Below are 22,186 nucleotides of genomic sequence, written 5' to 3'. Positions count from 1 at the left end.
ACACTACCAAATGTAAAATAGATAGCTAGTGGGAAGCAGCCGCATAGCACAGGGAGATCAGTTTGGTGCTTTGTGACCACCTAGAGGGGTGGGATAGAGAGGGTGGGAGGGAGACACAAGAGGGAGGAGATATGGGGATGTATGTATATGTATAACTGATTCACTTTGTTATAAAGCAGAAACTAACACACCATTGTAAAGCAATTATACTCCAATAAAGATGTTTAAAAAAATAAATACATACTAAAAAAAAGAAAGAAATTTTCCTTAGTGCCTTCAGAAAGAGCATAGCCCTTGACTTCAGACTTGCAGCCTGCAAAAGGGAATAAATATGTGTTGTTTTTGTCCACTTAGTTGGTGGTTTTTTGTTATAGCAGCCCTAGGAAAATAATATAGAAGGGGAGAGAGACAGAGACAGAGAATAAGAATGAATGGGAGGCACAGAGGGAAGGCTAGTGGGCTCTGCGGGGGCAGTTGTTGTGAGGACTGACTAGTTAATTGGGTGTATTCACTAAACCAATATGTATAGAGTGCTTGCTCTGTACCAAGTTTAATAAAAGGAATCAGGAAAGCTCTTGTTCTCCCTAGCCTTTATTCCATCTGTACTGGGATGTGGACATTTCTGCCCAGTTGCCTCCAAATTTCCAGACTTGGCGGTGTGTGTTGCACACTAACTCCCCCCAGGCTCCTCCACGGGAACCCCAGGGGTGGGGTGCCGGGGCGGGGGGTGGGGAAGTGCGCTCTAGGACAAGGGGCCCTGGCCTATTATCTCAGCAGCTACAGGGGTTGAGCCAACAGACCCTGGCTCCTGCTGTCTGCTTTCCAGCCAGGGGCCTATTCTTTGCTCTCTGATCCCCGCTCCTGTTTGGCCCTCTGGCCCCTGCAGGCTGGGTCAGTGCACCCTGGCATCATTGCTCTGAAGCCAGCAACCCTGCTGGGCCATTCACAGGCATAGCCTAGTAGGGGTGGGGGACAGATGTTAGTTCCTTGTCCCCCTCCCCAACAAACACACACACATATGCTCGGTGTGTATCAGTGCCCTGGGAAGGGACCAAGGCAGAGAGAGTGATGGGAGGCTACAGGCTCTGGGGGGACGTAAATGGACTGGGTGTGTGTGTGTGTGTACTAGGGGGAGGCCGGGGCAGTAATCAGTGTGAGATAGGGGGGTTGTCCTCAGACTGCCCTCCTGGGCAATTACATACCAGCAGCTCATCCACTACCAGCTGGCCTGCAGGCTTTGAACCACCAAGAAGCTTCCCATACAGCCCCCAGCTTGGCCACTGAAAATTCCCAGCTACATTCTCTGGCCTATGTGATGGCTCTAGGCCACGGAAGTTGGCCTGGGGTAGCTATTCTCTCCATAAACACCCACGCCCACACCCCAGACACACATTTCTTCCCACCAGACGCCCAAACCCTATCAGAAGAAACTTACGCTCTCTCTCCATAGACTCAACTCTCCCCCTCCTCTCTGCCTCTTGCTACTCTCTTCTTTTGCCAACTCCCCTCACAACTTCCTTTTCTCTTTTTTACTCTTTCTGAAGTGCAGACTGTTACTGATAAAACCCTGGGAGAGAAGTAGTCTTCTGAGGTAGCAGAAGGGAGGGGCCTGGAACTCAAATCCTTTCTCTAGCCTACGGTGGAAGTTAGACAAGGACCCTCCAATTCCAGTGCACCCACTGAGTGCTTTAGGTCAGGGGTCCCCAGTCCCCTGGGCTTCAGACCGGTAGCAGTCCCTGGCCTGTTAGGACCCGGGCTGCCCAGCAGGAGGTGAGTGGCGGGCGAGCGAGTGAAGCTTCATCTGCTGCTCCCCATCACTCGCCTTAACTCCTGGACCATTCCCGTACCCACCCCTCATCGGTGGAAAAGATTGGCTTCCTCAAAACCGGTCCCTGGTGCCAAAAAGCTGGGGACCACAGCTTTAGGTGCTGTACCAGCACCTGTGGTCTACAGGTTAGGAAAGGGAGACAGATGCAGCGAGTTACCTACTCTCTCTAAGCAAGAGGTAGAAGCCAGAGTTGTGTTGGTCGTTTGTGGGGTGAGGTGGGGCAGGCAGTGGGGAGACGAATAGGAGGCAAACTCCTTCCAGAACTGCCTGTGGGAACAGCATGGAGAGAAGCCGGACTGGAAAAGGTGCAGGGCCGGTGTCCAGGCTGCCCATCGGACCTTAAGAAAGGGAGGCTGGGCTTTTCCTGCCCACTCTCTGCCCCACGCTCTACTAAATGCAGGGCTCCAGGGACCCTGAGGGGGCTGGGAATTGGGCTGTGGTTGGGAGGTGTTTATTCTCCAATACACCCCAGTTGAGTACTGCACCCTCTTTTGGCGTTGGAGATGAGTTGATTCAAAGGGAGAGTATTCTAGAGACACAGAGAAGTACAAAAAAGGAAAGAGAAGAAACAAGAACAAAAAGTAGGGAGAGAGAAAAGAGCATTGAGAAGGAGTGAGGTGTAGAAGAGGGACAGGAGATTTGGGCCAGGAGAGTCTCGGAAAGGAAGAGAGTGGCCCTACTTTGTCCAGCCTCCAAACCCAGGATGCCAGGGATTAGGAAGCAGCCTTGCCCATGGGCTGAGTTGCAGCCTCCGCTCAGGGAACCCTGAGCAAATAGCCCTGATCCCCACATAAAGGGCCAATTAACTGCGCTGTCTCTGGGAACAAATCCGCTAACAGGGTGACAAGCCCCTAGACGCTGGCAGGCCCTGTGTTTGCTGAGAGGCCCACCGGGAGCAAATCAGGGGATTAGGAGGGGGCAGGAGCCACATGGTGGGATGCGGTTTCCTGTCTGCTGCAGCCCTCCCTGCCCCAGAGTAGGGCTGGTGCCAGGACGCCGGATTTCTGTCCTGGTTCATCCTCTGACGTGATGGAACCCAGGTGACCCGGGTGGGTCAGCAGGGAGGGGAGGAGAGGGCTCCTGAACCGGGAATCTGAAGCATCAGATCAGAGCAAGTAGTCCAATTTCTCCTTAACGGATGGGCAACCAGGTCCAGAGTGTGAAATCTTCTCACTGGCAAATATAGGATTGGGACGTCTGGGTTCGTCATTCCCAAAGGGATTGATTTCTGGTGGGCATATCTATCCCTTATCACCTCTCTTATCTGAATGCAGCTTCGTCCTGGAACAAGGATCAGACGTCAGGTCCTATCTCTTAGTATCTGGTCCTTGAGAAAGAATGTGTCACCAGCTCCTCTCCCACCTACCCCAATTTAAGGTCCGCTGGGATTTAAGTCGTATGTGGGGCGCCAGATTCCTAGTCCAGCAAGGACAGACGGGGTGCTGAAAGGACAGCTCCTAGGGCGCAGCCTCCGGTGGGGCACTCCCGGCCCCACTGCCCCGCCCCGCCTCCGCCCTTCTTGCTTCTGGCCTGGCGAAGTCAGAGCTGACTCGGGGCGGGGGGCCGTAGGAAGGCACCTAAACGTCCGTTCGTTTGAGGCCCCCGAGGGCTGCTCTGAGGATTGAGGGAGGAGTTTGGGGACAAGCCCTCACCCCTTGACTAAGTCTCTAGTTCACTTGAGCGCTGCCTGCCTGAAATACTCAACTCCTGACTTAGCTTACGATGGGGTCTACGTCTGTGTAGCACCCACCCCTCAGGATGTTGACCTGTTCACCTGCCTCCTCCCACTTTGGAAGCAGCCACCCTTCAAAGGTGATCTCCTCACACGGAGCCCTCCGGTTGAACCAGAACCCCACCATCAGCAGGGCCTTAGCTCAGATGGGCCCGGGTCTCTCTTCCCCTGACACCCCAAACCCACCCCTAGCCTAGGAAAGTGTGTGTGTGTGTGTGTGTGTGTGTGTGTGTGTGTAGGGGGGGCGACTGGGAGATCTTCAGGTACAAAGAACTCCAGAAAAGCCAGAAGCAGGCGGGTGGGGGGGTAGGGTGGGGGGGTGTCGTGTCCCCTCCCCCTAAGGAGGATCGTTATCAAGTTTGAACAGATTTGAGCGAGGCTTCCATCAACCCCATGTCTTCTCTTGCACTTGCCTTTACAGGAACAATATTGCTCTCTTTGTCTTAGCCCCAGACTCCCTGGTTCCCCTTCAGTCTCCTCCGAAAGGTAAGACAATTTAATAAAATATGTCAGAGCAAAGTAATGCAAAAGCATGCAGATAGATGCGAGATGCCTGGGTTTCCCAGGGCTTTCCACCTCCAGTTTTATCCCTGTTGAGTATCCTCAGGAACTACTAGATTAGTGGTGCATCTGGGGCAAGGACTCCCCGGTCAAGACGCGCCTCCTCATCCCCCGGTCTCTCGGCTGCAAACCAGGCGACTGCTGGGCAAAGGGGTGGCCGCACCGCGGAATTATTCTCCACCCACTCCCAACTCCTGCCCCAAACCACGCCAGTCGTCCGAACTCCCGCAGCCAAGCCCGGGGACTTGGGAGGAAGTGGAAGCCAGGACTTGGAGAGCTAGAGGAACGGTCTGGCGCTTTGCCTCAGTTTCCTAAAAGAGGAAAAGAGAGGAGGGATTCCTCCTTTGAAGTCAGGCAGAAGGGCAGAGTCCGAAAGAGCCTCATCCCTCCTTTTGGGTGCTTTGAGAAAGGAGGGAAACTCTCCCGAGGTGTCCAGAACCGACGCGGGACTCGGGGCGCGGGGCGGGGACTCCATCTCGCGCGCAACGCGACTCTAGTCTCTGGCCCTGCTAGTGGCCGTCGGGGTGGGGGTGGGAGGGTGGAAGGCGGCGGATTAATCCCTTAATTACGCGGTGATCCGCGTGGCACCTGCCTTCTGCCCGCCCAGCTCCCGGGGGACCCGGGCACGGGGGGGTGGAGAGAGAAGGACGAGGGAAGGAGGAGGGCACGCGGAGGCACGCGCGGTACCCAGGCGCGCCGGCAGGAGAGCGGCACCGTGGCTGGGACAGAGCGCAGAGGCTGTAGAGGGGCTTACGGCTCCCGGCCCGCGGGTCTCAGACCCAGGGGCTGGGCCCCGAGCCCCCGGCCCCGGTCCCAGTCGGGTCGCGCCATGCTGCGCTACCTGCTTAAAACGCTGCTGCAGATGAACTTGTTCGCGGACTCCTTGGGCGGGGACATCTCCAACTCCAGCGACCTGCTCTTCGGCTTCAACTCCTCGGTGGCGACGCTCAACCAAAGCCAGCTGACCCCCGGCGATCCTTATCTCAACGGTGAGACCCTGCCCCACGGGGACTTCGGATCCAGGGATGGGGTAAGGTGGGAGGGCGGCATGGACGGGGAGTCCAAAGCGCCCCTGCCCCAAGGTCCGGGACGCAGCTACGCCCTCCCGCGCCTCCCGGGTGGTGGGGACCAATGGATAGTTTGGGGCTTAAAGCACCTGAGTGGGGATATCGGCGGGAGGTCGAGGGCTTGAGAGGATTTGGCAGCTGAGTCCACCACTCTCCTCTCCTCCCCAACCGATGCCCACGGCCACCCCAGGTGAGAAGAACCGGAGTAAGAGAGGCCGGGACCCACAGCACGGAGGGTAGAGGAGGGGGCGCGGTCGCTGGAGGGCCTGGGCCAAGCCGGGCCACTCGGTGACCCACCCAGGTAACAGGTTTCCGTTCGGGACCCTAAGTTTTCCAAGAACTCACTTAGGACGAGGGTGATGACGCCAAAATGTTAGATGTGTTTGCTACAGAAGGCGACAGAGGAGGCGACCATTTCAGGGAAACTTAGAAGTTTGCCCCTCAGAGGTAGAACTCACCGCCGGCCCACCCCGGCAGAGCTGCGGCGGGCGGGCAGCGCTGGCGGGGTCATTACCGCTAATTAAGGTGATTAATAAATGATTGAGACAGCGCGCTTTCCCCTAGCGCTGCGGGGAGGCGGCGAGAGTAGATCTGCCGGAGCCTGGGGAGAGGGCCAATTGCTCCCCCTGCCGGCCGCATCGGGAACTCCCGCAGCCCTGAACGACTTTGCTGTTGATCCCCCTCTGGGCACAGCCTTCATCCCTCCGCCTCTACCCGCTCGAATCTACCAGCACCGTGCTGGGGACTCCAAGGTGGCAAGAAAGGGGACCCAGGCAATGGATGTGTGTTTGTGAGTGGGGTACTCCAGGTGCTGGGGGAGGAGCGCCAGAGCCCCATTAGCATGGCCATTAGCTATTCATTAGCTGCTGTCGAAGCATCTCCTGAGACCGGGAATGACAGGGAAGAAATTCCAGGGAAAGGACGCCTGCAGCTGTATCTACAGGAATTAGGGGGAAAGAGCCGATGAGAAGGGTGTGGTTTATATGGAGGGAGCAAGGAGGAAGAAGATGGGGAATGAGATGGGATTCTCCAACCTCCTGACCCTCTTAGATTCCCAGGAGGTTAAGCACAGAGCCCTTCTCACGGACACCCCGGACGTGCCTCTGCTTCCCCAGCGCTCTTACAGTGTTTTCACCACACATTGTCTCATTCAAACTCGAAAATTTAAGGAGGTGTGTTGATGGTCACATTTCATGACTGAGAAAACAAACTCAGAGCGGCTGAATAGTATCCCAATGGTCACGAAAGCAACGTAAAGCTTGGCAATAACAAACCAACTTCCATTACACCCAAAGGCCATGTGAAGGGGGTAAAGGGAATTTGGGGGCCTGGAAGAATATGATTCAGGTAGAGACTGTAGAGGTCAAGATAAGGTAAGGTGGGCCAGGGAGGAAGAGCCCTTAACTAATGGTAGAATAGCCATATTCATGGAGTCTTCTTCCAAGTGCTTTACATACACTCTGGTCTTGTGACAACCCTATCACTACTGCCACATTACAGATGCCTGTAATGAAACTTCGACCCAGACAAGTTCAATAATTCACCCTAGTTCTGACAGCTAGGAAGTGTCAGCGTCTGAGATTCCAGCCCCGGTCGGTTCCACAACACCCCTTGAGCTCTTATCCACTCTAGGGTCGCTCACGTGGGGTCTGGTCTGCCTAAACGGGGACTGGAATGGGATGGAGGAGAAGAAACGAGTGAGAAGCAGAGATTTCCATCTGAAAGGGAGGAAATCGAGAAAAATTCCTTCCTTCCCTAAGTGGGAGGGAAACCGATCTTTTTGTCCCTAACCAGTCAGATACCCTCTCCCCAGGATAGCAGCAGCACGGGGCAACCCGTGCAGCTTTGTCTCCACTAGAACTTCTTAAGAGCCGGGGCTGAGAAATGAAACCCAATCCCGTACAGAGGCTGGAAGCAAGAGGTCCCCGCGGATTTTGGAACTGGGGGTGGGGTGGGGTGGGGCGTTGGGGGCGGGGGCGGGGGAGGGGAGGCAGAGAACAGAAGCACGGGGCTGTCCCTGGTTATTTAAGGACACCAGGTTACGGTAGGCGGCAGCGACGCCTACTGGCCGCCATAGGTTACAAATCCACTTTTGACGAATCTGGGGGTGGGCGTCTGAGCTCAACCCGCTCGAGGATCCTGGATCCCAAACTGCAGAAGAGGAAGTGAGCAGAAGTCTGTAGGCCAAGTGAGGGGCAGGAGCAGACATGCGGGTGAACGGATCTGAGTGACCAAGGAAAGTGAGGAATTCCTCTCTCAATGATTCTTAGCCTTTCTTAACTATATCAACCTGTAGAATAATCTGTTGAAAACTATGCCCTCTTAGAAAAGGAGCGTTACTCACTATTCCACCATCATTTGCGTTCAATTCCTGTGACTTCACAGGACCCAGAAACGTGATTATCTGTGGAGTGTCAGTAAGAAGGGCACTGTGCCCATTCACGGGCCCCAGGATAAGGAGTCCCAGCCCTCAGCCCACCATTCACTTCTTCCCTTTCCTAAGGGGGGCCCCAGGCTGGGCCACAGTCTCCATATCGCTGGTCCGGGACCGCGCGGAGGCGAAGAACAAATTGTCGGCGCTGGTGCACCGCTTATGGTTGTTCACAGGTCTGTGAACCAGCGCGGGTGGGGGACTGAAAACCAGTCGGCTAGAGGCGCGGTCTACTTGCCAAGCCGTGGCCCAGTCACTCTGCACTTCAACTTGGCAAGAGAGGAGGCTGGCGTCCTTAGCCGGCCTAGAAAGCCGGCCTAGGAGCAGGTGTCCAGATTCCTCTACTGATCTGCCTGTCCGCAGGCATCTCCTTTCCAGCCTAAGAACGTGCGGGGCACCTGTCCCGAAGGAGATACTCGACCCTACACACAGAGAGGGTGGGCAGGAGGGGAATCTTTCTTCTCTCTGGAGATTCGATCTTTCTCCCGGTTTCCGGGTCTGAATGGTCTGCGGCCCCCACCCCCCTCAGGGTCAAAGGTCGGGCCGGAGGACGCCATGCCGCGCATCGTGGAGCAGCCGCCAGATCTGCTGGTCTCCCGAGGCGAGCCGGCCACGCTGCCCTGCCGCGCGGAGGGCCGGCCGCGGCCCAACATCGAGTGGTACAAGAATGGGGCGCGCGTGGCCACCGCGCGCGAGGACCCGCGCGCACACCGCCTGCTTCTGCCCAGCGGCGCCCTCTTCTTCCCGCGCATCGTGCACGGGCGCCGCGCGCGGCCGGACGAGGGTGTCTACACTTGCGTGGCGCGCAACTACCTGGGAGCGGCGGCTAGTAGAAACGCCTCTCTAGAAGTGGCAGGTAGGAGTCTCCTGGTTGCTTCCAGAGCCTCGGGAAGGCGGGAGGGCACCGGGTAATCCCATCCAGAGCCAGGCCTAATCTCAACCCATTCAGCAGCTTCCCTTTGGGACTAAGACCTTTGGTCTCTAAAGCCCTCGCTTTGGCCGGAGGAGGAAGTGGGCCTGGTGTTGTCGCAACCGGGGAAGAGTTCCTGTCTGCGGTCTGCGGTGATCCACCTCTCCCCAAAACACTTTCCTGTGTCCTCACCCAGTTATGTCACCCCACACCCTATTTATTCCCCTGGTCATTCATTCTCTCTTTCTCTCTCTCCAGTCCTCCGCGATGATTTCCGGCAGTCTCCTGGGAACGTGGTGGCGGCCGTGGGGGAGCCCGCGGTAATGGAATGCGTGCCCCCCCGCGGCCACCCAGAGCCTTCCGTGTCCTGGAAGAAGGACGGTGCTAGACTCAAGGAGGAGGAGGGAAGGATCACGGTGAGGGGCGGGGCCACGGCTGGGGATACGACTGGGAGCCAGGGTCGGGGCCAGGGACATCCTGAGGGGCGAAGCCCTAGGCTAGGGGTCTGGGACATGTGTCAGAGGAGGAAGGCTAGGGGTCTGGGACATGTGTCAGAGGAGGAAGGCCTGAATCTAAAGGTCTTGGAGGGGCGGGGGGAAATGATCTGGAGGCGATAAGACAAGAGATTTGAAATTGGGGCATTAGCTAACCAGAGGCTGAGAGTCAGCTACTGAGTGGGGAATACATCAGCAGAGGTAGGACGGAATCAGTGTAAGAAGGTGGGGATTATGATGCCCCAGGGACTGGTGGGAGGTGGTCTGGGCTGTGGGAGAAATGATACACTTGAGCCCCACCTTGGGCAAATCACTCAGGGATTCCTTATCTGATAAGTGGGTCAAATTCACTGGTTTTCTTCATTGGCTTGCTGTGAGGATCAGATAAACAAATATGCTTTGATGGCTATAAAGGATCAAAGTTTCCATTTTTACTCTGCAGCTCCGTGGAGGGAAGCTGATGATGTCACATACACTCAAGAGTGATGCAGGGATGTATGTGTGCGTGGCCTCCAACCTGGCAGGAGAACGGGAGAGTGGGGCAGCCAAACTTGTGGTCCTGGGTAGGCACGTGGGGTTTTGGAGTTATGGGAGTGTGTAGCCTGGGGAGTGAGTAACTGAGCAGACCCCCTGACTACTCACTCCCTCCCTATGCACAGAGCGTCCCTCATTCCTGCGTAGACCAGTGAATCAGGTGGTCCTGGCTGATGCCCCCGTGGACTTCCCATGTGAGGCGCAGGGGGATCCCCTGCCTCGTCTACACTGGCGCAAGGAGGATGGGGAACTGCCCACAGGCAGGTGAGAAGCCCCCTCCTACTGCCTGTAAGGAGACCCAATCAGCTCAAGAACATACCCAGCCCTAGAAAACTGGGCGGGGGGTGGGGGGAAGGAAGGCAGATGCCTCTCACTTGATGGCACAGAGAAGTCTATTCCCCAGAGCCTGTGGCCCCTGCACTAACCAGTCCCCACCTCTGTTCATGGGTCCATGGGTACCACCTTCTGTCCCTGTTGAGGTCTACCTTGTCCTTATGTGCCCTGATCCTGGTGCCTGTCCTGGGTGGGTGAGAAAGTGTCTGTAGCTGTGGCCAATCCAGCCCGGGGGTGGTGGGTGGAGCAGGTATGAGATCCGGAGCGACCACAGCCTTTGGATCGGGCGTGTGAGCGCTGAAGATGAGGGGACTTACACCTGTGTGGCGGAGAACAGCGTGGGCCGCGCCGAAGCATCCGGCTCCCTCAGTGTTCACGGTGAGGGCCCCACCTGGGACTGCCTGCAGCAGGGATGAGACGAGGAAGACGGGAGGATGGGTGGAGGTGGAGAATGAGGAGAAAGGACAGAGCAGGAGATATGAGTGAGTCCCCTGAGACTTCTGGAAGGAGAGGAAGGATGGGAAAGCTAAGCAGGCTTGAGCAAGAGACGGACATCTGCTCCTGCTTAAGCCAAGCTCAGGCTTCTCTCTCCTGTTCCCTCTGTCTCCCTTCTTAGTACCCCTGACTCCCTGTTCCTTTATCTCCCCTCCCCTTCCCAGTCCCACCCCAGCTGGTGACCCAGCCCCAGGACCAGATGGCGGCTCCTGGAGAGAGCATAGCTTTCCAGTGCGAGACCAAAGGAAACCCCCCACCTGCCATCTTCTGGCAAAAGGAGGGAAGTCAAGTAGGTGGCCAGCTCCACAGGCCTTCCCACCAGCTTCTCCTCTGGGTCTCAGCCTTCCTTCTTCTACATTCTGCAAACTTCTCTCTGGGGTTCTGTCTTAGCTTTCCTTCCAGAAACCTGTGCAAGTTATTTGGGAGGATTAAATAAGATAATGAATATAAAAGGCCTGGAACATATGATAATATGTTTTGGTGGTAGGGAACAGTCCTGTATGGTAATTTCTTGGAGAATCTTTCTGTTTTGGGCAAGGCTGTCCTGAGAATGTAGCAGATCCAATTAGATCCTTCCTCCTCCCCACGCCTGGGCCTGGGCTTTAACATTCTGCTCTGGAAAGCCCGTACTGTACCAAAGCTGCTCAGGGTAGAACATTACACGCTTTTCTAATTACAAAGGACTTCCACCAGGGGGAGCTCACAGACACCCCTCAACCTTAGCAAACAAATCTCAGCATATAGAATTGGAATGAATATTAACTAAAGTTACAACACAAGTAACTCCCTCCAAGGGAAGGGTGGGAATTTTGCTACTGGGAAACAGGGTCAATATAATAAAATAAGTCTTATTAACGCCATCCCACTGGGAAACCAGGCCACCCACTACCTCGTTGCAAATCCACAGCCACAATTTTCCATCTTCTCTAGCACTGGGGACTGCTGCATTTTAATTAGGTTCTTAAATGAATACAAATGCTGATGGTAGTAGAGGGTGGGAATAAGTATCAGTCAGGGGCTCAGCATGGTGCCATTAAAACCTGCTTCCCTACCTTCTGTGTATCTAATGTAAAATGTTAAAGCCAGAAAGAAGGGAAAGTACTTAACATTTATCATCCAATGTATTGAAAGAGTTTCAGGTAATCACTCGATTTAATCCTCATAACTATCCTCTAAGAGTCAAATTTGGGGAAATTGGGGCTCAGGAAGGTTAAATAGCTTGCTCAGTTTCCTGACTGGTACAGCTGGGATGTGCACCCCCAAATCATCTTAAGAAACTCCCTTATTCTTGTGAATAGGGTTAACTAGTTTGCCTAAGGTCACAGAACTGGCTTGGGACAGAGTATGACCTAGAACCTTAGGAATTCTCTGAATTCTGGGGTTGGTGAGAATGGGGAACTCTCCCTGCCAGCTGCCAGGTGGCTTGGTTGCTTGCTCTGTCCCCAGGCCCTGCTATTCCCCAGTCAGTCACTTCAGCCCACGGGGCGCTTCTCAGTCTCTCCCAGAGGCCAGCTCAACATCACTGAAGTGCAGAGCGGGGATGCTGGCTACTACGTGTGCCAGGCTGTCAGTGTGGCCGGCAGCATCCTGGCCAAGGCTCTGTTGGAGGTGAAAGGAGGTACGTGTCCATGGAGACAGGGCTGGACTCATGGCCTGGAAGGAAATCATGGCTTAAAGAGATCTGTTTCTCTTGGCTTCTATGTAACATGTCTGCAAGGGGAGAGGCATGTTCCTGAGACATGTCCTTGAAGTTTGGAAATCAGGTACAGAAGCCACTAAGAGGTGGCTGATCCCACGCAGAGACAACAGATGGTTATGGAAGCCCCCTGCAATATCCAGGGAAGGGGAAGTGAAGGAGCAGAGATGAGGACAAGGGGCTGGTTGCCTGAACCCAGGACCCTCGCCTGAGGTGCCTAAGTTCTTCCTCTCTCAGCCTCCCTGGATGGGCTGCCTCCCATCATCCTCCAGGGACCAGCCAATCAGACGCTGGCACTTGGCTCCTCTGTGTGGCTGCCATGCAGAGTGACTGGGAACCCTCAACCCAGTGTCCAGTGGAAGAAGGATGGGCAGTGGCTGCAAGGGGATGACGTCCAACTCAACCTAATGGCCAACGGTACACTGCACATCGCCAGTGTGCAGGTGAGTCTCACTCCTGCGGCCCAAGTAACTGAGAATGGCCACGTGGTCCACATGCCCACCTCTAGTACCTGCTGCAACTTGAACTCCACCTCTGCCCCTCTGCTCTCAGACCACCTAGAGTGGACAGCATCCTCCCCATCCTTCTGCATACCCACCTCCACTCCTTCGCCCTACCTCGCTCCACTCCCAGTTTGCCAGTCCTCCACTCTCTCCTGCAGGAGATGCACATGGGATTCTATAGCTGTGTGGCCAAGAGTTCCACAGGGGAGGCCACCTGGAGTGGCTGGCTTAGGAGGCGGGGTGAGCTTTTCCTTTGTTCCCTTGTTTTGCCAGCACCCTTCTCCAAACCTGCTTCAAAGGTGGCCAGTACCTCCCCAAACCCCAGGACTGATTTTATCTTCCAAATGCCATGGCCATGGTAGTGGGGAGAAGGAGGACAGAAGCGGTGCCCTTGGGAGGCACATGTGAGCAGGGGTTAGTTCACTATGTCCCCCCTCCACCATCACCACTGTCACAGAGCCACAGCTCCTCTGGGAAGGAGGAAGGTTATGCTGGGGCCATCTTTTCCCCATCCTTCTACTCAAAGATTATCTCCTCACTGCAGAAGACTGGGGAGTATCACCAGCCCCCCCTACAGAACACAGTACCCCTCCGGGGCCTCCCTCGCAACCAGTGGTCACTGACATTACCAAGAACAGCATTACCCTGACCTGGAAGCCTAACCCACAAGCGGGGGCCACAGTCACCTCTTATGTGATAGAGGCCTTCAGGTAAGGAGAAGATTTTGAATGCAAACATGGAAAGTTACAAGGAGGGGCCCCTGTGTCCTTAAAGGCTTTGCTGTTGTGGCGAGAGGTTTGCCAGGGTGAGGAGGTAGGAGGGGGTGACAGAGAATGGATGAACGAAATAGACAGGTTGGGCTCGGATAGCTGTGTCACCTCATTCTTGTTGTAGCCAAGCCTCTGGCAACATGTGGCGGACGGTGGCGGATGGCGTGCAGCTGGAGACACACACCGTCAGCGGCCTGCAGCCCAATACCATCTACCTGTTCCTGGTGCGAGCCGTGGGAACCTGGGGCCTCAGTGAGCCCAGCCCCGTCTCCAAGCCCGTCCGCACCCAGGGTGGGTAAGGTCAGGGTCTCTGGGTCACGGGTGTAACGTGCAACATGGCAGAGCACCCCCTCCCCGCAAACCATGGCCCCTGCCTGGTTCCAGGTCTGTCCTGGCGGCCCAGCCTGGAATAGGAGGTCATGCTTCCCTTTCACTGAGGGAACAAGAGAAGAGGAGAGAGAGAAAGAGAGGAAGATTGATTCAGTCATCTTGGTAGCTCCTCACTTCTGAGGCTTTACCCACCGATAACGCAGATTATAAGTAGAAGGAAACTTGGCGGGTCATCTTCATGTGAGAGATGAGGAACAGGGCCTTTAAAGGGTGCATATGTAGTCATGCAGAAAGAATACTCATGTTAGCTGGACACCCTGGCCCACCTCTGGAAGCTCTTCCCCTGACCAGCCTGTTCCTGACCCTGGGATGTGCTCCGAAGTACTAAGTAGTGGTCTGTGGGGCAGGGCAGAGGTGGAACACACGCTCTCAGTCCTGACTCCCTGTCCCGGTGGCCCCTGCTGAGTGGGCTCTTTGGTCAATAGACAGCAACCTATCCGGGCCAGTGGAGGAGGACCCGTGGAGAGGCCAGCGGGGACTGGCTGAAGTGGCTGTGCGTCTGCAGGAGCCCGTAGTCCTTGGACCCCGGACCCTGCAGGTGTCCTGGACTGTGAGTGTGGCCTAGGGATGAGGTTAAGGGCAGAGATGATGATGGGGGATAAAGGGGCCTCCAAGGATGGGTATGGGAGAGTGCGAGGTGAGTGGCTGGGGATGATGGGTGAGTGGAGGAGGGGCTGGGACTGGAGGACTTGTGTGGCTCCAGCTCTCCCCCTGGTGTGCTTTGTCCTGTCTCCCACAGGTAGATGGCCCAGTCCAGCTGGTACAAGGTTTCCAGGTGTCTTGGAGGGTAGCAGGTCCTGATGGGGGAAGCTGGTCAGTGCTGGACCTACAGTCCCCAAGCCAGCAAAGTACTGTGCTAAGAGGACTCCCCCCAGGGACTCAAATTCAGATCAAGGTGCAAGCTCAAGGCCAGGAGGGGCTGGGGGCTGAAAGCCCCTTGGTGACCAGGAGCATTCCTGAGGAGGGTAAGGGGGTGGGGCCCAGAGCTGATGGGTGGACAAGAGGAAAGAAGGAGTTGGGGAGGATGAAGGTTCGCCTGGGGAGAGCAAGGAGCCGGTGGGAAGGGGGGGATGCATCTCACTTCCCTAAGGTGTTAGAACTGGGAGGATGAGGAAGGTTGGGGCAGGAGGGGCAGCTTGCAATGACTGTCTGTGTCCTTCTCACCATGCTCCACCCTGGCCCAGCCCCCAGTGGTCCCCCCCAGGGAGTGGCAGTGGCCTTGGGGGGTGAAGGCAACAGCAGTATCACTGTGTCTTGGGAACCTCCGCTCCCCTCCCAGCAAAATGGGGTCATCAAGGAATACCAGGTGCAGGGGTTGAGAAGGTGGGCGGGCTGGGGAGTGGAGGGAGAGGGCGGATGGAGGGGTTAGGATTCGGGAGGAGGGAACCTAGGACTGGCTTTGGGACTGGAGACGAGGCCGGGGGAAGAGGAGAGAGGTTTCAGAGTGCCCGCTCTGAGTTGAATTACGCCCGGCTAAGCCCCTTCTACCATTCAGAGCTTCAAGTTTCCCCGTGAGGCCAGAAGCCACTTCTGAATCTCTAAAGCCGGGTCTCGGCCTCCCTAGATCTGGTGCCTGGGCAATGAGAGCCGCTTCCACCTCAATCGGTCCGCGGCAGGCTGGGCGCGCTCGGCGGTGCTCCGGGGACTGCTGCCCGGTCTCCTCTACCGGACCCAGGTCGCGGCGGCCACCAGCGCGGGCGTGGGCGTGGCCAGTGCCCCGGTGTCGGTGCAGCTGCGTGAGTACGGAGGGGGTGGGAGGGCGGGGCTGGGAGTTAAGGTGGGGGTCCTGGGGTAGCGGTGCCTCTACTCCCCTCACCTCTCTGACCCCCACAGCGTCTCCGCCGGAACTGGAGCCTGGGCTCGAGGCGGGCCCGGGGCTGGCGGAGCGGCTGGCGAGGGTGCTGCGGGAGCCCGCCTTCCTCGCGGGCAGCGGCGCCGCGTGCGGGGCGCTGCTCCTCGGGCTCTGCGCCGCCCTCTACCGGCGCCGGAGGCAGCGCAAGGAGCTCAGTCACTACACGGGTGAGAGCCCGGCCCTGGGGCAGCGCGGGCAGGGGGGCGCAAGGGCGTCGAGGAGATGGAAAAGAGGGCCTTGGAGTGGGCGGAGCCTGGAGATCCCGCGCCCACCCTAGGGAGGGAGGCGGGGAGGATGGAAAGAGAGGAGGAGGGGCTCAACAGCTTCCGGAGCGGCGTCGGGCGAGGGCTCGCACGGGAACTCAGCCCCTTGGACAGGGGCCGGGTGCCCAAGGTGGAACCGGGAGCTGTCGGGACCTGGGCTGCGGGTTGGGGTGACGGGGAAGATCGGGGCCTAGAGGGGGCGGGGCGGGACCTGAGTTTGCTGAGAGGAGTGAGATTTGTCCTAAAATGCCTCGGGAAGGAGCAGGCTTTGCGGTCAGCCTCAGTAGAGAAGGGGCAAGTCTGGGGGGCGGGGGGCGGAAACTCACTTCCTGGGTCGGGGGCTGGCAGAGGGAGTGTGGCCAGGATCCCAGGCGATAAATTGTCAGGCGGGGTCTGGATGGAAAGGGGGGACTCGCTGAAAGGGGGAGACTTGAGTTCTGCTTCTCCCTGGGAAGGGACGTGTCCGGAGAGATGTGAGGTCTCTTAGTTCAGAGGTTCTCAATCTTCGCTACACGCAGGAATCACTTGGGGAGCTTTAGAAAAATACTGATGCCTGAGTCGCACCCCTAGGAATTCCGATGACACTGGTCCAGGGTACAACCCGAGTGGTGGAATTAGGACCAGGCCCAAGGAGGGGACCAGAATGTGGATATTTCTGACTTTTCTCCCCATTTCCCCTCTTCTTTCTCTCACGGGTTCCTTTTCGGAAGCCTCCTTTGCTTACACACCTGCAGGTAACACATCTCTGCCCCAGGGGTGGCGGGGGGCGGGGTTCGGACCCCAGGTAGCCGCGCTTCTCACACTCTCCCCCCTCGTCTTCCCCAGTGTCCTTCCCACACTCAGAGGGCCTGTCGGCAGCCAGTTCCAGGTAATTCTCTTAGCTCATCTCCCCAAGATGAGACCACTCCCTTCGTCCCAGGCCCAGCTGCCTGCCCGCGCTGACCTCCGCCCTCCTCTCACCGCCACACTCACCGTTACTGTCCTCCAGCTCCCATTACCCCTGCCTCCCTTACTTCGCTGGCCTCTTCAGGCTCTCTGTCCCCAGCGTTCACCTGCTGTCCCTCAGGCCACCAATGGGCCTCGGCCCTGCTCCTTACCCGTGGCTGGCAGACTCGTGGCCGCACTCATCTCGCAGCCCCTCGGCCCAGGAACCCAGGGGAAGCTGCTGCCCCAGCAATCCTGACCCAGACGACAGATATTACAATGGTGAGTTCTGCTTCCCTCAGAGGTACACCAGGAGGCCCTGCCCCCTCTCTCCTCCCGACCGGCTGGGGCAAACTGAAGGGGGCCAAGGGGTCCCAGTCTTGCTGAGGCTGCGTGATCCTTGGGAGGCTGTGAGTTGGGGGAGCCTCTCTCGTGCCTTACCTTTACCCCGGATTGGGATAGGGAAGAAGTGGGATCCCCTTGGGCCCTCCATTCTCCTGTTGTCCTCTATTTTTCTGTCTCTGCCCCGTCTCCTCCCCGGGCCTCCCTCTTTCTCCCCCTCAGAAGCAGGGATCTCCCTTTACCTGGCTCAGACGGCCCGGGGAGCTGTCGCCTCTGCTGAGGGTCCTGTCTACAGCACCATTGACCTGGCCGGCGAGGAGCTGCAGACCTTCCACGGGGGGTTCCCTCCACATCCCTCAGGGGAGCCAGGCGACTGGAGCCAGTATGCTCCTCCAGAATGGAGCCAGGGGGACAGTGGTAGGACTCCAGTTCCCAACACCCCCATTTTAGCCCTGAGCAGCATCTTCCCCAAAGAGTATCCTCCACCCTCCCTTCTGGGACCTAGCGCAGCACTCCTTTCTGACGCGTCTCACCTCTGCCCCTTTACTGCCTGTATCTTGCTGTGGACCCATCCTGCTCTCCTCAGGAGCCAGGGGAGGCAAAGTAAAGCTTCTGGGAAAACCTGTACAGATGCCCTCTCTCAACTGGCCAGAAGCGCTGCCACCCCCGCCCCCTTCCTGTGAACTGAGCTGCCTAGAGGGGCCTGAGGAGGAGCTGGAGGGCGGGTAAGGATGCGCCTTGCCTGCAGATGCCCTGTACACATGGGACCAGCCCAGGGCCTCCTGTCGGCGGAGGGCAAAGATGCTGGGAGAAGAAGGGAAGGGGGCAGCGGAAGGCCAAAGGGAGGGTATGAAGCTACTCAGTCACCCCGCCCTCCTGCCTCTTTGCCCCCAGCTCAGAGCCGGAAGAGTGGGGCCCACCAGTGCCCGAGAGGAACCACGTGGCAGAGCCCAGCACCAGCGGGGGGTGCTTGGTCCCTCCGTCCCGAGGGGAAACCCCCTCTCCCACACCTTCCTATGGACAGCAGTCCACAGCCACTCTTACCCCCTCACCTCCTGACCCTCCCCAGCCCCCCACTGACATTCCCCATCTCCACCAGACGCCCAGGTAGGGAGGTGTATAGTACCTTGCATGTTACAGGCCCTCCGTACATATCTATTCAGTGGGTGAATGGGTGGATGACCAGCTGGATGGATGAATCTGGGGCCCAGAGGTCTCATGGCTGTATCAGGGTGGAAGTGTGATTTGGGGAGAAATGTGGAGGCTGGCAAGGTCTCTCACTCCCAACACTCATTGCTCTGCAAGCTTCCCGGGGCATTTCAAAGTTGGCTTTCCTCGTATTCCACCAGCATGGGAGCCTTGTGGAGGACGAGCTGTGTCTTATTCATCTGAGTGTTAGGTTGATTGTTTAGCACGGTGCCTGGCACCCAATAGGCACTTAGTGTCTGTTGAGCGAACAGATGAAGCCTCATGTCATTGCAGGAGGGCTCCCCTTGGGCCAAGTTCCCCTCTCAGTGCATCCCAGCCCATGCTGAGTAGCCATGAAGGGAGGCCTGCTGGCCTGGGTGCTGACCCCACGGCCCTCCATCACAGCCCCATCCCTGCTGCTAGTACAGCCAGCAGTGCCCCAGGTGAGTCTGTAGACCCCTCAACTGGCCTCCACTTCCCCATCCCCCGGAAGCTTGTTTCCCCTTCACCCTCAAGCCCCTTTCTTCTTTTTTTTAAAATAACTTTATTTATTTTTTTATGGCTGCACTGGGTCTTTGTTGCTACGCGTGGGCTTTCTATAGTTGCGGCGAGTGGGGGCTACTCTTCGTCGCGGTGTGCGGGGTTTTTGTTGCAGTGGCTTCTCTTGTGGAGCACAGGCTCTAGGCACACGGACTTCAGTAGCTGTGGCGCACGGGCTCAGTTGCTCCGTGGCATGTGGGATCTTCCCGGACCAGGGCTCGAACCCATGTCCCCTGCATTGGCAGGCGGATTCTCAACCACTGCGCCACCAGGGAAGTCCCTAAGCCCCTTTCTTGATCCACTCTCTTACCCGCTCCTCCCGCCATCTCCCAATGCCACAGGGAGAACCCGGCAGGCGCCTGGGGAGATGACTCCTCCACTTCACGGGCCCCGTGCCCGAATCCGGAAGAAACCCAAGGCTCTTCCCTACCGGCGGGAGCACAGTCCTGGGGGTGAGGGGGCCATGAGCCTCGGAGGTGGTGACAGTAGGGGAAGCAGGCAGATAAGCAAGGGTGAGCTCTGCGGGCTGGAGGAGGGAGCGAGTGGACCCAAACCTTGGACTGTTCGTTCAGCGCCCTCTGACGCTGGGGAGTGGGAGTGGGAGAAAGACCCATATCGGGAGAAGCAGGGGAGCGCTGAAAACAGGTCTCTCCGCAGACTTGCCGCCCCCTCCCTTGCCGCCGCCGGAGGAAGATGCAAGCTGGGCCTTGGGGCTGAGGGTGGCAGGCAGCATGTCCTCCTTGGAACGGGAGCGGGAACACGGTGGGGAGAGGAGAGTGGCGCAGGCCGGGCCCCTGGGGGCCTGGCGGGGCCCGCACCTGGATGGTAAGGAGGGCCCCTGCTACAAAAGAGGGTGGGCGCTGGGACTGGAGCCTAACAGGGTGGTACAGACCGTTCCGCTGATGCACTCATTTTCAACCCAGCTCACCCCTGACCTCCAGCTGGGAGGAGGTCAACATTTGATCAACATCAAAGACACTTGTCTCTCCAGCTCTCTTTGGGCAAAATCCCCTGAAGTTCCCACGTTGTATCCTTTCCCAGGACTGAAGCCCAGAGGAGAAAAGAGAGGGCGCCGGGCGCTCTGTCCTTTCTTTCCCGAGGCCCTCTGTGCGTGGGAGTTCCCCACGGGTTTCTGAGCACGTGTTATGTAAAGGCCCTGGGCCGTGCGCTTTGCTTCTCCTCAGCCCCCAGGATGGTCTGCCCTCAACTCCGCTCCCAGAGCTGGGATGGCGGTTACGGGGGCACGGGGGCAAGCATTGATGTTCTCCCCCTGCCTGGACCCAAATGCCCCTCTGTCTCGTGCTGCAGAAGAGGCCTGGCTCCCCTACAGCCGACCAAGCTTCCTGTCCCGGGGCCAGGGCACCAGCACCTGTTCCACAGCCGGCAGCAACTCTTCGAGAGGCTCCGGCAGCTCTCGGGGCTCCCGGGGCCCTGGCCGGAGCCGGAGCCAGAGCCGGAGCTAGAGCCAAAGGCCAGGACAGAAGTGTGGAGAGGTAGGGGCTGGGGGTGGCAAAAACTGAGAGTGGAGGGCTCGGGAGCGTGGGCCACGGGATGATTAAAGCTAGGAAGGCAGCGAGGTGTTCTGGGGGAAGTGTCCAAAGGAAGGGACCCCGTGAGTAAGGAGGAAGGGAGGACTCCTGGAGCACAGGTGACAAAGGATGAAGACAGATGACGTAACAGAGAGGCCAGGCTCTATAGTAGAGCTGGATCAGGAGAGAGGCTGACCAGAAATGAGGTGCATCCCTACTGGGTCCTGTTTGTCCGACCAGCGCCTTGCAAACCAGCCCCTCTCTCTGTCTCTAGGAACCAAGATGACCTTTGATGAAATACCAGAAATTCCATGGGGAAGGGCGTGTCCCTGGGCCAGGAGCCTGAGCAAGAGCTCCTCCCCCTGGTGAATGAGGGCTGAGCTGAGAGGAGCAGGGAGAAGTCTCTTCCCTCTCAGCAATGATGCATGGGGCTCCCTGAGAAATTGGCCTAGAAGCCAGGAGCCAGCTCTTCCCTTGCTATCTGGGACCCATTCATAAAAAAGACAATAAAAAGAGTCTGATCAGAGCCCTGGGCCCTGTTTGTCTGGTTTTGTGCAGGATGTGGGGAGGAAGGGGGCTGCGAGCGTGTGTATATCATCTAAGCTTCTTCAGCTGAAAGCACTAGGGGAGGGCAGGGCTAAGAGATGCCACCTGTTTTGCCTCCAGAAGGAGCTGAAGCCACTGTCTTCCCAGTTACAACCAGAAGGACTTTCCGAATAACCAAAGGCGAGAATCTTGTCCCGCCTTCCGAGAGCAGAGCCAGGCCCTCCCTGGTGCCCTCCTCCCCTATCAGGAAATATACCCCTTACAATAACAGTAATTTTTAAAAACTCAAAGAAAGGAGGAGCTGATGGGGGAAATCCCAGCCAAGAAGGAAAAACAGGCTTTTTCAGACAACCACCCACACCCCCTCACAAAGGGTGTGTGTAGATGGGCACCTCTTAGCCAGATTGGGCCCAGATGTAGTTGGTTAGACTGGCAGAGAATTTCTTTTTAATTTTGGCCACGAACGCCATAGTCCCCATCACTCCCGAACCCACAGCCCATGCCACTCACTGGGCACTGAGGTCTGTTTCCTTCTCACTTGCCCAGTGACTGTTCCGGGCTCTCAGGGGATGGCCGCTGACCCCCCAATCCCAGGCTCTGACCTCTCCTGCCACTTTGACCTAAGTGTGTACAAATCCCTTTTTTCTCATTTGGTCTGGCAAATGAGGTTGGCATGTTTTCAAAAGGAATTTTACCAGGAAGCTAAAAGAAAAAATAAAATCCAAAAAAGGAAAAGCAAATAAAGAGGAACGGATGTGTATCCAGAGCACTGACTCGTCATCCTGAGATCACGACCCGGGGCATGCTCAGTAGCAACCGTCCAGCGTGTGGATTCTGCCCCTGACCTTTCCCGCCAAATGAGAAGGATGCATGCAGCCCTGCTTGCCCTCCAGTGGTTTTCTGTGGCTCAGGCTCTGGAAGTCCTGCTCCTCCATTTCTCTGTTCTGGTTTTTGTCTGAAGGGTGCCCACTAGCCAACCGTTACAAGTGGTTCTACCTTTTGTGAAACTTAGCTACTTTGTCTATTTTAAGAAACCATCTGGGACTGGTCTTTGGGGAGGGCAGCTGGGACCTCTGAAAGCAGGAGTTGTCTTCACAGGACAAGTTGCTAAGACCAGCAGACCCTGAAAATCCCCCACCCCTCCCTTTCCTGGATTCTGCTTAAAGTCTGAAAGATGCAGGTAATTCCCCCCTTCATAACAGAACAGAAAGGAGTGACACCCAGAGTGTCAATGAACACTTGATCCCTTTCTAACCCA

At 57.1% G+C, this 22,186-nt stretch overlaps 1 protein-coding gene across 5 annotated transcripts; it reads left to right on the top strand.

Moving 5' to 3' along the window:
• Positions 1–4,950: 4,950 nt before the first annotated feature.
• On the top strand, positions 4,951–20,884 carry ROBO3 (roundabout guidance receptor 3; the record flags this gene model as incomplete). Of its 5 annotated transcripts, XM_081239904.1 has the most annotated exons (28): positions 4,951–5,110; positions 8,149–8,475; positions 8,788–8,945; positions 9,466–9,586; positions 9,683–9,821; positions 10,141–10,268; positions 10,550–10,674; positions 11,832–12,003; positions 12,319–12,524; positions 12,743–12,824; positions 13,129–13,294; positions 13,479–13,645; positions 14,170–14,294; positions 14,484–14,709; positions 14,929–15,050; positions 15,309–15,480; positions 15,578–15,763; positions 16,570–16,593; positions 16,685–16,727; positions 16,926–17,065; positions 17,348–17,542; positions 17,712–17,850; positions 18,020–18,232; positions 18,608–18,756; positions 19,195–19,305; positions 19,511–19,678; positions 20,162–20,346; positions 20,657–20,884. In XM_081239904.1, the coding sequence occupies 27 exons, from the start codon at positions 4,951–4,953 to the stop codon at positions 20,314–20,316; spliced, it is 4,119 nt and encodes a 1,372-aa protein (XP_081096030.1). In that variant the 3' UTR covers positions 20,317–20,346; positions 20,657–20,884. The 5 variants fall into 5 exon arrangements, with proteins under 5 accessions (XP_081096030.1, XP_081096031.1, XP_081096033.1 ...); XM_081239905.1 differs by lacking the exons at positions 4,951–5,110; positions 8,149–8,475; positions 8,788–8,945; ... (11 more) ...; positions 14,929–15,050; positions 15,309–15,480 and having other exon boundaries at positions 15,702–15,763; positions 16,378–16,593; XM_081239907.1 differs by lacking the exons at positions 4,951–5,110; positions 8,149–8,475; positions 8,788–8,945; ... (11 more) ...; positions 14,929–15,050; positions 15,309–15,480 and having other exon boundaries at positions 15,717–15,763; positions 16,430–16,593.
• Positions 20,885–22,186: the final 1,302 nt, after the last annotated feature.

Source organism: Mesoplodon bidens (genome assembly GCF_964165515.1).
Source record: "Mesoplodon bidens genome assembly, chromosome: 7".
Classification (NCBI taxonomy): Eukaryota; Metazoa; Chordata; class Mammalia; order Artiodactyla; family Ziphiidae; genus Mesoplodon; species Mesoplodon bidens.
This window is presented reverse-complemented; position numbering and strand designations above follow the sequence as displayed.